Consider the following 15438-nt stretch of genomic DNA (forward strand, 5'->3'; position numbering starts at 1 on the left):
GTTTTCATATGGTATAAGCTACCAGATCGATCTACTATTTATAATCTGCATGTTTCTATTTCCGATCACCGATGCATTGGAAAACGTGGATCGATCTCGTGTTGTTTTCTCCGCATGTATTCATTTTCACCTCACCCTCTCTAGCCCTTCCCCAATGAGATCTATGGATTCTTATCAGAGGGAAAACCCGAGTCGGAGATTCACTCGGTATGGGACAAAATAAGCACGTTTTTTCTCTGCTTCCACAGATATTTCACACATACAGATGGTTTTCACTGAGGATCATCTCCAATAGCATCGTTGAGTTTTAGATCATGAACATTGTATAGGGGAAATGAGATTAAAATGAACAGGGTTGGTAAAATGAACCAGTGCTCAAACTTCGATAATTTAACTATAAACAAAATGATATTTCTTCATTATCCTATTCTTAGAATATTTGAAGCTGTTTAGGACATCCTGCTATGCATGAAACTGTCAAATGTAGAAAATAATAAATAAAACAGAAATTTCTCTAACGGTAGCCATTTTGATGTAATTTTATGCGCATCGTATTTAAGGAATTTCCCGTGAAATTTGAATTATTCGATCTGATATCTTCCACAAATTATCAGTTTGGACAACTGTTCACATATTCAATGAGTGGTAAAAAGATATTTTGTTTGGTTTCAGTGATTAATTCGCATTCGAAATTACTTTGTTGTTTGGGGCAAAATGAGCCACCACTGGATAATGACTAACAATGTCATGTTTTCCAAAGCTGATCTTCCTCATCGAACTTTGCTTTTAAAGAGGTTCCTTTTGTGGCTTTGACCCTGAAAAAATATGCCACCTAGACCAAAAACAAACCTCAATATGTAAAGCGTTATGCGTTTCTTACTACTTTTTCGCACGTATGAGTAAATTCTAATTACTACTCTAGGTGAATAAGCTCAGCTTGATTCATACATGTACCTACTATTTCAATAATGATTTAAACAACTTTAGATAAGGTAGCATGATACGGAAATTGTTCATTTTACCACCACCATGTGATCTTTTTACCCGCACGATAAAAAAAAGCTCGATTTTTTGCATCTTATTTTCTTTCAATGAAAAATGTACTATTTTTATTTTTTAGAATCAAAACCGTTTGATACGTTGAACACCAGTTAGTTGAGCTAGAATATTCTTCGAAGAACGGAAATTGTAGCAGTATGTGGACGAAGTAAATGGGCATATTCCTTAGGGTGTTCATTTTAACCGCTTTTCCCCTATTTCCTTTTGATGTGCTCAAACTAGTTGATGTTGTGTTATACCTGTTTTTTTTCGAAAAGTCGGATGCCAAAAAAATGGAGGTACTGTCGAAGACACGGTTGATTTGTTGACTCGGAGCTTCGCAATTATTTATTTTAACCCCTTCACGTATAACGTAGAACCACACTCGTGGCGATTAGACTGTGCCAGAACGTACAACATCGAACCTCACTCGTCGTCTATCGATGTGAAATGGATACATGCTTCAGCCGTTTGATGATGCGGGACTGCTGCGATCGTAAGTAAGATACACACACTCAGCAGAGTATCGAAACGACTCACTGTGCTCGTGTTTGGGCCCTGTTGTTGGAAATTAAATCGTACGGCAAGGAGTTAATTCGCTTGTTCATCACTTCGGAGGTTATTGAGGAATCAAAAGAAATTTAGAAATTCACTCTCTAATAGAAATCTGGTGTGTGTGGTTTTGTAGAAGCAGGCGAATGCTAATTTATTTAATCGCAATGTTCTCACGAGTACAATACACAAGCCGGTCATACGTCGCAGATTTTACTCCTTAGTGTCAATGCACACACAGCATTTGTGTATGTCTGAGACATGCATAAAGATTTCTTTTCATTAGCTAAGGATATACGCAATAAAGGAACACCTTCAAGCGTTTTCGAACGAAATTCCCACCCACTACCTTATTATACAGTCACCTTTCTTCTTCTGTAGGAGCCTTGCACAACTGCGACCAGTATAGCGAATTCGTTTTTAAAACTGAGTCAGTGCCAAACTGACTCTGTAATAAAAAAAACGTTTTCAGTTTCAGTGTGCGTTATATAGTCTGATTTGTTTATATTTGCGAGGACAAATGTACAGTGTGGACGTCTGGTGCCGATATTATTGCTTGGGGGGTAAATTATTCTCTATCAGATCAGAAGGGCCAAGTGCAGTGTTAAAATATAAAAGTTTGAATGATAAATTTCACTTCATATTGTTTGATTACGTAACACATGTAGTTCTGACACTCACTTCACCATTTGTCGATGCATTTCCTGTTTGTTCCACAAATAATTACTATCTTTATATATAAAAACCTCGTGTCACGGTGTTTGTTACCGAACTCCTCCGAAACGGCTCGACCGATTTTGATGAAATTATACTCAAAATACTTGGTAGGTATGAGAATAGGTTGTAAACTATATATGATACCGGTAGGATACCGATAACCATACATTTAATACCGAATAGGGTGGCTCTATGCAGAAAAAAAGATCTGGATATTTTGTTTCAAAAATTTGACTTCATACCATACATATAACCTTTAATTTTGACCCCAATTCCCTATTTTTAATTGCGATTTTATTATTTTTGTATCAAAAATATTCTAATAATTTAACCGTTGTTGGTTTTTTCAACAGAACGAATTTATTTAAATTGTTCAATGACTGATGGCGTAACGCCCGCTTCATTGAACATTCATCTACAAATACACAAGTAACATCAATTCATCTAAAGCAGGGAGCATCTCCGACGAACTGGAAGCCTTTTTGAATGAGCACAATGAGTTATCGAAATTCTTCAAATCACATTTGCTCGGATTACAAAATGACAATCATGCTATTGCCATCAACCCTGATAATCAGCTGGAGAGCACGTGTGTAGATCCAAAGCACAAGCGCTGCTGGAATCATGATAGCACGGTGACACGAGAAATTTAATGCGAAGAAAAAACAATAATCTGGAATTCATCGTTGACATACACCGTTCATACGACCCTCGCTATGTTCTTCTTCAATGGCACTAACGTTCCCAAGGTTTGCCTTCTCAACGTAGTACTACTTGCGTCATTTTTATTAGTAAATAGTTGAGATTTCTACGACGAACAATACGCCTTGAATGTATTCTGGAGTGGCAAGCTCAAGAATACGCGTGACTACAGTGCAAGTCAGAAGGGTTTCTTTAACGAAAAATCTCTTGCATAAACATTAGACCAACGAGACCCCGTCACAGATACTTAATTCATTATGAACATCATTTCTCATTTTGATTTAATATTTATGAACATGCGACGAAACAAACAGAGGGCGCGCTCGAAGGATTTTTACGTTTGTCATATGGTGATTTGACATGGTCAAGAAACGCCAGTTCTAGATATCGTAAGCTGTGCCAACAATTTATTGTCGACATACACGCGAAGGTATTGAACGACTGCAATTCTTACTACACAATCAACAAAAGCGGTGCGAGGAATAATACATTCACTTGCGAGACACTATCATGAGCAACGCCGACACAGCTTTAGTTATAGCCAGGCCAAAGCGCAATGCATTGTCATGACATTGCGCGTGTGTTCAAACACAAAATGAAGTTCGATCGTATTCGTCCCCACATATTGTTGGTTGTATTCTGTTGAATGGAAAAAGCGCAATTTTGCATTCTGTTCAAGCTCAAGTCCAATCGAGTTGAGCAAATGTGCCAACCTTGCCACGCAATTCGACGTAAACAACATTGGTCTCCATGTTCCATTTCTATGAAGCAAAAGTAGTAATGGTTTTTCGGGTGGAATAAACACGCAAAATTTAGCATTCAAACACATTCAAAACAAATTTAGCATCCAAACGAAATCGAATAATAATTTTCATTCAAATCTCAACAATTTAGAATTATTTCCGGAATTATGCCGATCAGATAGAGAGTAAATTGAACCACAAATCCGGTTGACTTATTTTGACCATTGTTTCGCGACATGGCGAACGAATTTAAGAGTGTAAAAGTCGATTTCGATCGAATTGTAAAATCCGATCACTCATGTGCATATATGAATATTGAGTTCTACAAATCGGTGAAGAGTAATAAAAACATCCATGAATAAAGGAAGCAATATGGCTGTGTTTCAAACTTAGATTACCGATGTGAATACTCCTCGATTGAATGACAACGATAAAATAACGTGATTCCAAACAGGCCGATTAATCAGGTCCATTGAAGTTAGCTGGCGTATCGCTGTTTTCCAATTTATGAGCGAGACCAAGCTGTTATAAACTAAGCCATGTTGAAAATCACATGCACGTATTTTCTAACAAGGAGACAGCAATAAATATTGATTTTCTATATTTCATTTTTTCTACTTTACGACAAACTTATATTACTTTTTTCAGTTGACGTTTAACTTTTAAGAGATCAAACATGTCAGTTACGTTAATGAAATACACCAAGAAACATCATATAACCTTTCGTTCAAATCATTTAATTCGTTTTTTTATCGGTCACATTCGATTTATTTTAAAGATCGTTAAAATATTCAAACACACTTACAATACATTTGTGTGTTTTATTCAACACCCAAAATATTCACTAGAAATAATTTATTTGGCAGAACAACGTTTGCCTGGTCAGCTAATTAAAATATAAAATCATAATTAGACACAGTTTTCGTTCAATATGTTTCTGCGATATCGGAAAAAACCTCTTATTTCATCACATAAAATAAATATTCTATACGTTAAAGTAAATTTTCATTCATAATTTTGATTTTGAAAGCATGTTAATTCCACCTGAATATCCATCATTATTTTCGCCTCCCAATGGAAGCACACGAAGCTTAATGCCGTCTATACGAATATACTCTTCAAAATCAGAATCCGAATTGGATTACGATTCCAATAATACAAAAGCAAAAGCAGCAGGTTTTCCATTTTCATAGTCTTTATTTTTAGATTTTCCAAAACAATACTCGGAACTTGACAGTTCAGTATACTTATAGCGAATTCGTTTTTGTTCAGTTTCAACCCTAGTGCCGCACTAACTGCTGTCAAAACGTTTTTTTATTCACTCAGTTTTAACCTAGTGTCGCACTAGGTTCACCCCGAAAGCTGTTAGTTTCGCACTGAGATGTTTCAGGGGTTGGCACTCGGGTTCACCAATATAATAGCGAATTCGTTTTTAAAACTGAGTTTGATCTATTGTAGTGCACTAAAGGTTGCTATATATGCACTGTCAGTTCGTTCCATCGCTCAGGGAATAAGTGATAGTCGTACTAGGACTTCGCATCTCCCCCCACGAAAGTATGACTTCTTTCATGAAGTTCTTTACCTTTTTTGGCTCAGCAGACCAACTCTCGTTAGGTACAAGAAAGCCTTTTCCAATAACCCGCAGTCTTCGCTGGATCAATGTACTGTATTGACACAGTAAATGTTCCGATGTTTCAGTCTCATAACTACAGAACCGATATTTATTATCTGTAAGTATTCCTATATTTTTGAGGAAATATCTGCTTGGACAATAGCCAGGTCAACGTACTCAAATCTGCCTTATTAAAGCTGAGTAAGCTGCGTTGGCCGAGTTGGTTCGGGTTCAATTTCGTGTTCTGGCCGGGCTATTTTCTTGCACCGCTGTCTTGCGTATTCTAGAGCTTGCCACTCCAGAATACATCCATAGAGTGTTATCCAGCATAGAAATCTCAACTAGGTACCACACCCAAACTAGCGTTGGCAGAAAACATTCCATCTTCGGCAGAAATAATGCTTTTTCGTGTGCGATCCGAGTCCACTGCCACCGCCACCGTCGGAAGCGGCAGAGTTTCGCACGCGAACCTGGGTTCCACTGATTGCCCGGTTAGTTTGAAACATAGGATACGATCCTTTAGCAATGTCCGACCGATTACTCAAATCCGTAATCGTACTCCATCATGCAGATCTCTTTTCCCTTCTTTTGATAATCGAAAACAAGCTTTCGAATCATTCTATTTAGATTAAATCTTAGTGGCATATGAGAGTTAAAAGGTTTGCTATCTGTTTTCAGAATAATGGTTCTTATTTCTCTGAAAATGGCGAATATATGTGCTATTGTATGAAAATTGATTCAAACACATAATCGTACGCTGGTTGAAATCTCAACTCGATTTCGAAGGCGTTGGCCAATTTCCGAATTACATCATTAGTATGGTATCCCTTGTTCATTGCAACTATATTTTGCTGTCTTTAGCCTTATCTACAAGTGTTTTGGTTTTTCGGAAGGAATATTTATCAATTTTTTCATTAAGTGATTATTAAAATCGTTTTTTTCAGAAATTTCCTGCACAGATAACTTCCTCAGTTTTTCATTGGGATCGATGTCGGAAGATTGTGGAGGAATATCAATAACTTTTGAGCAATTGTAATGTAACCATGTACGAACTTTATGTGTCTTGAGCTCTGGGTCATTGTCTTGGCATAACTTGAATCCTCGAGAAGTGTAGGAATTCCTCGAACCCGAACTCTATTGAACCAAGGCTCTTGATTAAGAGCCACATCCAGATTCTCGTGAGTGTATCTTCCGTATAGGACACTGTTTGCACCCTTGGAGTGATGAAGGTTCACCTGAATGAGCTTTACTTTATTCTGCATTTAGTTGGTTATTATTCTCCCGGGGCATCCCTCTGATTGGAGTGGCTTCCAATTTTCTGTGTGTAGTCTGGTTCTGAGCGTTCGTAGTTGAAGCATTGAAGGTTTTAGAACAACCAACAACGTTTTAAGTTCTATTGAAACTTATTGGAGGGGTTGAATTTTCCCCCAGGAATAAGAAGCACTGATTAAGTTTGACCCTGAGTTCTGTACACCGCTGATAGTTTTGGTGCCTTTGGTATTACTTTATAGATTCCAACAAGTAGCGTCAGTTAGTCGGTGCCTCCCGTATAGGAATCTTTTGTTTTTGGTTTTCCTGAACTTTTGTTGGGATATCTAGGCGAAATTTGTCCAAATTGATAGTCATATCCTGGTCAACTAACGTCTTCATAAATGTTCCGTCGATCATGAGTGCCACTCAATGTAGTGGTAGTGGGGGTAATGTGGTCACCTGCTTGTTTGGTAGTATAACTATTGACTATTGACACCGTATTGATAGTCATCTTTGAAGAAGTTTGAAGTTTGAAGAAATTCATGACTTTTGAATCACCCTGTACTACATTGGAGCTGTCGCATGTCAAGATATAAAAAAGGCTCTCTCGGTAGCCATTCGGCCGTAGTTTTGTGCGTTTCGAATTTAAGAAATTTCTAGTGAAATTTAATTTATTTGACCTGATATTTGCGACAAATCAACAGTTTGGACGACTGTTCACATATTCTAGTGGAGGTGAACAGCAATTTCGTTCGATTTCAGCGATTATTATGCATATATCGCATTTCGTTGTTCGGGGGGCAAAGTGGTCAGTGGAGGATTACTACTGACAATATTCTGTTTTCAAAAGCTGATATAACTTATCACCTTCTGCTCTGAAAGAGGTCCCTTTTGTGGTTTTGATCCAGGAATCGAGTATCGAGTGAATCGATAGCATCGATCAAGTGGAAGCTATCGGTGCAACTGTCAGAATTTTTCGTGTTGTTTGGTTTGCTTTTTGCATATCATTATTTTTTTTTTGTTTTTTTTTGTTGATGTTTTCCTTTGGAAACGTTTCAGAAACGCTTAAATATATGCAATCTGCAACACATGAAATTCGAGCAACAACTCGACACGGAAAGATGATTTCTATTTACAAAATACGAAAGTATGCTCGGTAAGATTGATCGTCTTCTCGATTCGATTTACATAATAGGGTCCATTGTTTTGGCTTTCGATAAGCTCTTTAATGATATTGGGACCATATTACTCGCTATTCGGAATGTCTGGCTTTGGAATTTTATTCTCATCGACAGTCAGAAGCTCCGTATCTTTCCACGGAACTTGAAAAGGAACCAATTTTATTAATCACTCAAATTTTGATTTCAGTTGTTCTTTCGCTGAAAAAGAACGGTATCAAAAATAGCCCTCGACAATTGGATCGTTCATATCAATCCCAAGAGTTACGCGGTAAAGAAGTTCCGCTGCATCAATGACCCGCTTGATGCGATTTTACAACCATCATCTTTAGGGGCTTTGGATCCTCTACTCTGGTTCTCAATAGTTTCAGGGTATTTTAAGTACATGCTACTATAGTGATCCGTCATTCTCAGGCGGAGTTAACACGCTAAGCCCAGCGTCGGTCCCTAGGGGCCGACGTTGCGCTTTTTGGTAGGAAAGTGCTGACTGACTTGGACTGACAGTTACAATATAAATAAATAAAAATATATACCGTTTGTTTTCGGATGTTTTACAAAATGTGACTACTTGCTAGTCGAATTGCTGACTATTTTCTATTTATACAATAAATAGCTTTGGACACTGGGACCGACACTGATATTGTACAAACGCTCTTGATGCGCGTTGAATGGAAAGCGCAGCAAGAAAAAATCGGAACTTAACGTGTTAAGGAAGATGTCTGATCGTGTATCTAATTTCAGACTGCTCGCGGTCTTTGAGGAATGAACTGCAATGTTTAAAGCCTCTTAGATACAAACGAAGGAGATACTCGCGAGACTGAAAGAAAACTGTCGCGCGAAGATTTTTTGACGAAGTGTAGCAAATGGATTCAGTTTCACGCATATGCATAAATAATACTAGAGGCGAATGAACTGAAAAGTTTTAACCCTCTTAAAGCCAAAAAAGAAGAAGAAGAATAAATAATATATTTTGCATAACGCATAACGTAGGAAATTTCTCTGCATAGAAAATAGAAAAAACGTACAATAAAGGGAAAGATGCCATTTTGTAGATTTTTTAATGAACTATAAGAGGGTCGTACACTATGGAAACTTGAAAAAATTTATTAAAAAAAAATGGGATGTCTACTTTAATGTAGTTTTTGTCCCAGGTTTGTCCGATGCTCCGTTCCAAAGTTACAAACCAATTAGTGGACCTATGTCTTTGCGTAAGGAGCGCGGATCCAAAATTTAAAATGCGTTTTTCTCGAAACAAAGCTTTGCAAACTTGTGGGAGTTCTACCTCAGGAATTTCCTGTCATCTTACGTTGGATTTTTTTGATATTTTGAAAAATTAAATTTTGGTGAATGTTTTTGTCTTGATTTTTAGGTAAAAACACAACTTTTTTACAAAAATGTCACCATTTTTCAAAAATCAATACAGATAAACTTCGATATAACGTACATTTCACTTTCAAAATTGTACGTTATATCGAAGCATAATCAAGTACTCACAAACGTAGTCTATAATACAATATTGTGTTGCTGTTTTAGTAAAGTTAATGAATAACTTCAATCAGAAGACGAAGCCAGCCTTTCTCACGTTGTTTCCCTTCTTACTATTGATTGAAGCTTGATTCATTTGGAATCCGGAATCACAAAACTAGCTGTATTTCGGGATTCATTGAAGGTACAAAACTTGTTTTAGCATCACAATACAAATAATTCATTGTTCTATCAGAAAAAAAAATATTGAAAAAAATTTTCCTTTACACTTTGGAAATGTGTACGTTATATCGAGGTAAAATGTACGTTATATCGAGTGACGTTATATCGAGGGTACGTTATAACGAGGGTACATTATATCGAAGTTTCCCTGTATTTTTAAAAAAAATTCTACGTACGATGGCAGGAAATATATCCAAGATTACGTAAAAAACATTGGTTGAAATCGGTCCACTAGAAAAACTTGTAGAATCGAAAATCGGAAATAATTGCGCATCGCTTTAACATTGAAGCGACTTAATTACTTGCCCGAACAGCGAATCCATTTCAAACAATAAATATGCACTAGCCTACATCACATTTTCCACGCGAAAAATGTTTTGTTTCTTTCCGAGCGATTAATTTCGTCAAAAACAAATAGATACCCATGGTGACCCCTTCCTCATAAAATACGCACCACGATGGGACGTCACGCGATGCCGCAAGCCGATTTGTTGAAAAACACTGATTCTGATAAGCCTCAACAGTGCCGGACAGCATGACAGCGTATTTTTCGAACATCATCAGTACTTATGTATATGTTTTGATCCTGCCCTAATCAGGGTGCGCATACAGCTCGGACAATAAATGTGAACAGAATGGATTCATTAGAAAGGAACACAAAACAACAGACAGCACGCAGAAGCTTCCAGACCATTCACAAACGCGTGATTAGACTTCCGAGGGCAGGCAGTAAACAACACCAACTCGATGTAAGACACGGCGCGGGTTGGCGAAACTAAGCTTAGGGATTGCATCAGTTGCTTACTTACTCTGTGCGCAAACAGCGGTCTTTTCCAGTCGGGGGATTCTGTGATATTGTTTCAAACATCGGAATACTAAGATTATCCAATATCACCAATCACTCATTTGGTTTATATATGCACGATGTTCAATGGCTAGAAAAAAAAATATTAAAGATGTGTATTTTATCTATTGTTTTATTTTCTAATATTACCCAGTTGGTGAAGATTCGAATATTTCGTTTATGTTGAGTTGCTAAATTGAGTTTATTTGTTGTCGTTCATTGTTCAGTTATAGTTTTTTTGTTCTTCCTGTTCACCGAGCATTATCATCCCCGCTTTATTTAGTGTATAACAATGATGGATCAACGATGGCCGCCCCGTGTAGGGCTCTGTTCATTAATCTATGCTCTTTTTTGTTATTAGGTTTGATTATGTGTATAGTGATTATTCAATTCTATTATTTATTCTGACAATTTGGTGTCTTTGCTCAGACAAGTGTATATATTTTGTATTGTAATACATGTAATAAAATTCGTGTGATTCTTATCCAATTAGTGAAGTTTTATTTACGCTTGTTTCCAGTATAGATACTTTTGGTTGGACGTGTGAATACTGAGTTTTGTTTCAATAAATAGTATAATAAATACAGGAAAGTTCAAGATAGTTTTCGTTTTCTTTTCCTAGTTCTACGAACGGGGGTTTACTTTTGTTTCAATTGATTAACGCTAGAAGTTTTTGAGCTTAAAATTGGTTTGGTTGTTTTTTGTTCTGTTAGTACGTTTTGTATAAATTATTAAAAGTGTTTAAAAGTTTGGAATTGTTGCTTGATTTACTGAAAAAAGTTTCCATTTTTTTTCTCCTGTTGTCAACTGTGTATAATGTCGGGGTAGGTTTGCCGGTAAAAAAAAATGTGTCAGAAATATAGATCATTACAAAATGGGTCCGATCCCTTTCTCAGTAAGTCTTTTCGTTATAAAGTTCCGTTGCGGCTTCCTTTTTAGATTATTTTAGGTTTTTGACACTTATCAGTTTTTTCTTCTTCATCATCTTCGTCACATTACACATATATGCTTGAGGAATTGTACAGTGAAGCTTAGGAGCTTATATTTGGTTTTCGTCGATGAAACATATCGTAGGTTATTTTTTATCAATGTTCGCTTCGTTCTTCATATCCAAAAACGCAAGTGACTAAAAATGTCTAATTTTATGTCCTAGGGTAGTGTTTATTTGATTACTATTCTGAAGGAAGCTACCATTAGAAAGACATGTTCTTCTGTTGTCGTATAAATATCTATGGGCCATAAGTAATATACGTGTTCGAGCAAACAGAAAGAAGGGTTGATTCCTGGGTCTATGAGGAAGGGAATGGGGAAGAACAAATAAAAAAAAATAAATCCGTTCACGCATTTATTCTTACATAACTTACATGAGAAAAAAACACAATCTCTACTGCCTGTGGGTGCATCCCCAGCGGCGTTTTAACAACTAACCAGCGCGTTTTTCTTTCCTTTCTTACCATTCAAACCCTACAATTTAGATGTATAAATAAACTTCTCTATTCACTACTATATAAACAAGCTATCTAACAAACAAATTTGTTGTAAAATGGGAGAAATAAATCGAGGAAATATCAAACAAAAGACTCAACCAACTACGTGCTAGAATTTAGATTTCGCAATAAGTTTAGTACTGTTGTAAAAATTGTTCGGAAGAATAACCAAATCTTCCGGCAGCAGTTTTTCCTCTCTTCCATCTAAGATGTATGAATTTTGTTTGTATTATTTACACACAGCTACTCACAGTTTAAATGCATATTAAAACAATCATTACGCCCCATCGTTTTTTTTTTTGGCTAAAGTCGTTACTTCTTCTTCTTCTGATCCTTCTCGGCCTTCTTCTCAGCCTTCTTGATCAGTTTCTCCCGCTCGCGTCGATCCTTCTCGTTTTGTTTGCGCTCCTTCTCGTTCAGCCGTCGGAGTTCCTTGATGTTTCGTTTGAGATGCTTCTTGTCCTCGCCGCCCACGGCCAGGATCTTGAAGTCGGGCTTGTCCAGCTGCAACAGTGCACCGCCCTCAACCGAGTGCCTCACGAAGGCGGGGATGTGGTGCTCCAGGCCGATCCCGAGCAGCCACTGGCAGACCTATGATATGGGAAGAATTGGAGTAAAGAACAAAAAAGTGTTGGTTGAATGGTTATTTACTTGTATTAGTCTCTGAAGTACGAGGATTTAACGAATAAATAGTCGATAGAAAAATCACGTTTCTATGAAACGGCTAGGAAAATGCGCTCCTGGAACCATAAAGATAAGAGCAATGAATACTATACTGAATGCTGAATGCTTTCGCGTCATACCGCTTCTTAATGGATACGAAAATTATTCGATGGCGTAATTTTCAATTGCCCTACGTTCATGTAATAATTGGCGTCTGAGGACAATCTTCCTAGCATGGCAACACAGTGTTTGCTGCACTTGTTTAATAAGTTTCTGGAGCTGAAATATTGTTCCGCACGACTGACACGACAATTGAAAAGGATAAACATACGAAATCCCAGTTTGGTTTCCGCAGTGGTGGAGACACCAATGATGGCCTGCTATCTCCTGAAATAAAAATTTGTACACATAGAATAAATGGCTTCTGTTTTTCTCGTTACCAACAGAACATTCGATCAGGTTTCCAGGGATGAGAAGGGAGAAGCCTCATAACCGTGAATAATTTTCTGTTGTGAAAACGCATAATCTTGTTTTATGGCCTTGCAAGTCTCCTGCCCCAGCCGTCTCTTGTATATTTTTCCGTCAAAGATGTGTATCAGGAGAATGCACGCTGAGACATCTTGCGGATGATAGAGTTATTTCTATCACGGGAACTAATCTCGTAGCTCTGCAAACAAGATATTCTTGATAAACTGTTCATGTATTAAGTATTGAGTGGGTATTGACTTATCTACACTGCAAACTGAAAGTGGGAATCCCATACGATAAGTCTCTTAGACAGATTTCTCAGTCGCTGCCGGATCATGAAACCATTCGTGATTGATAATTTCGAACATCTACTTGAATAAATAAATTTCATGTTTCTATATTAGACTAGCTGACCCGGCAAACTTCGTCCCGCCTTGAATTTGTTTTTTTGTTATCAATACCTTCAAACATTCACGTTTTCATACTAGGCGCAAGTTAATGAGTCCAATCGCAGAGCTGTTCATTGATTGATCTTCTAATCGACCCCGTTGAATTTACCTTTTAGTATAAAATTCCTAGTACTTCTACCAAAACTTATAATGATGAGATTATAATTCAGATTATTTTCAGAAACAATTCTCGTTCAAGATTTTTCAACCACTTGCAAAAAACATGTTTCTCCCTTACATGGCATAAATGTTTGATAACATGATAGAATATAGACAGACCCCTCCCCTCTTCTCCCCTTAGAGAGGGGGGAGTAGTGTCGAACCTCCTTAGAAATGTTTTTTGACGTAGGACTACGTCTAACCGGAAGATATAGGGGGTGAAATGGAAATCTAGGCACTGAACAAGTAGGAAAAAATGCAAGATTCGGAACGCTTATAACTCGAGCATTTCTCAATAGATCGCAAAGGTTTTTGCATCAATTGATAGGATATATATCTACGCATCTATCATAACGAATAACATTTCATTTTTCTTGAGATAAATAATTGAATAATTGTGAAATATCAAGCATTGTCCAAATGCACTATGTGCCCATTTTTGATTGGTCCATTTTGTGCTCCTCAAATCGTACCGACCAAAACGGGCAACCAGAGCAGCAGCGAAATAGAATGAAGCACGATTGGAAAGGAAAAAGAAAAAAAATGAACGAAACATTGGTCGCAGTCTCACACATGCGTAATTCTCGAGCCAGCCAGTCAGCTTATAAATCCCCGCTCCGCTGCCGTAACGATCATTCTTTGTGTGGACACCAACTGGACAACATCGTTGCTGGACGAGCTGGACGGCGAGGGATCGAGTGCCTTTCTCAAGGCAAGAGGGTGAAGGTGGTAGCGCTGGAGTAGAGTTGAGTAGAGTTTTCAAAAGGCCTTTCTCAAGGCTAGAGACGAATGAACTGAAAAAGTTTAAAGTCTCTATAATACAATACCTTCCTTCCTTCCGTAACGATCATTCTCATTCAAACCGTACACCACATCAGTTCGCATCACAACACATCAACAAACCAACCCAAGCAGCCATATCTGGACATGGCAAAGGAGGAAAAGTGAGGGAAAGGCAAAATCCCGCTCGAACAGTGTTGGTCTCCAGTTCCCCGTATGTGTATCCGCCAATAATGCTCCGGTAGCTAGGCCGAGCGCGTTAATACCAGTGCACCAGTCCACCTAGCCGGCGTTATATAGTTTCGGCCGCCGAAGTGATCGAGTTGGCTGGTAAAGCTGCTCGCGACGATAAGAAAACCCGCATTCAGAACAGAACACATTCGGTTCGGTGAACATCAAGACAACAACAGGCAGTTGCAGCGAGTGGCAAACGCATTCACAAAACGGCAGCAGGTAGCAGAAGAAAAAAAAGTTTGTTCTTTATACAAACTGCTTTGGTGGCAAATCCAGAACAAGGCGGCATCGAGGGCGTTCGAAATGGTTTTTTTCAAAACCACGAGTACTAAGTTTTCTAAATTGGAACCATTCCATAAAACAAGACGCTTTTCAGGGCCATTAAACCTTCCAAAAAAGAGTTTAGGAAATATAGTTCAATGCTTTCTAAAACAATATCCAAAATAATAATAAAACACAAATTGATTTTTTCATAATTTGTTTGCCAGGATATGATGAGTATGTGAATTTGGCAGTTGTTCTGAGCTTATTGATTTTCACCAATTCTTAAATTGCTTCTAGATTGAATGTACAGTAATTTACACTTATCTCGACATTTAGATAATTGGACGGACCTGTAATTCGACATATTTAGTTGGACATTTTTGTAAACATAGAGTTCGGGGTCCAAATTATGACCCCACATTGAAAGTCGACACTGTACCACTGTCATCGCAAATGTTCAATTACAGGTTAAAATTACCTCCAATCCGACACTGAGTGGTGGTAATGCGACGTGCCATTGAATATAATTTACTGTACAAAATGTCCCAAGCTGGATGGGAAGAAATTTTCCAACTGTGAAAGTTTTGGCG

General features: G+C 37.7%; 1 protein-coding gene across 9 annotated transcripts in view; it reads right to left on the reverse strand.

The window, feature by feature from the left end:
- Positions 1 to 11669: 11669 nt before the first annotated feature.
- Positions 11670 to 15438, reverse strand: part of LOC129769897 (neurabin-1) — a 117119-nt gene continuing 113350 nt past the window's right edge. For all 9 annotated transcript variants that reach the window (XM_055772419.1, XM_055772421.1, XM_055772423.1 and 6 more), the window contains one exon: positions 11670 to 12422. In XM_055772419.1, coding sequence (XP_055628394.1) covers positions 12144 to 12422 — 279 coding nt within the window. In that variant the 3' untranslated portion in view covers positions 11670 to 12143. The remainder of the gene's footprint in view (positions 12423 to 15438) is intronic.

This window comes from Toxorhynchites rutilus, chromosome 2 (genome assembly GCF_029784135.1).
Source record: "Toxorhynchites rutilus septentrionalis strain SRP chromosome 2, ASM2978413v1, whole genome shotgun sequence".
In the NCBI taxonomy this organism is placed as follows: Eukaryota; Metazoa; Arthropoda; class Insecta; order Diptera; family Culicidae; genus Toxorhynchites; species Toxorhynchites rutilus.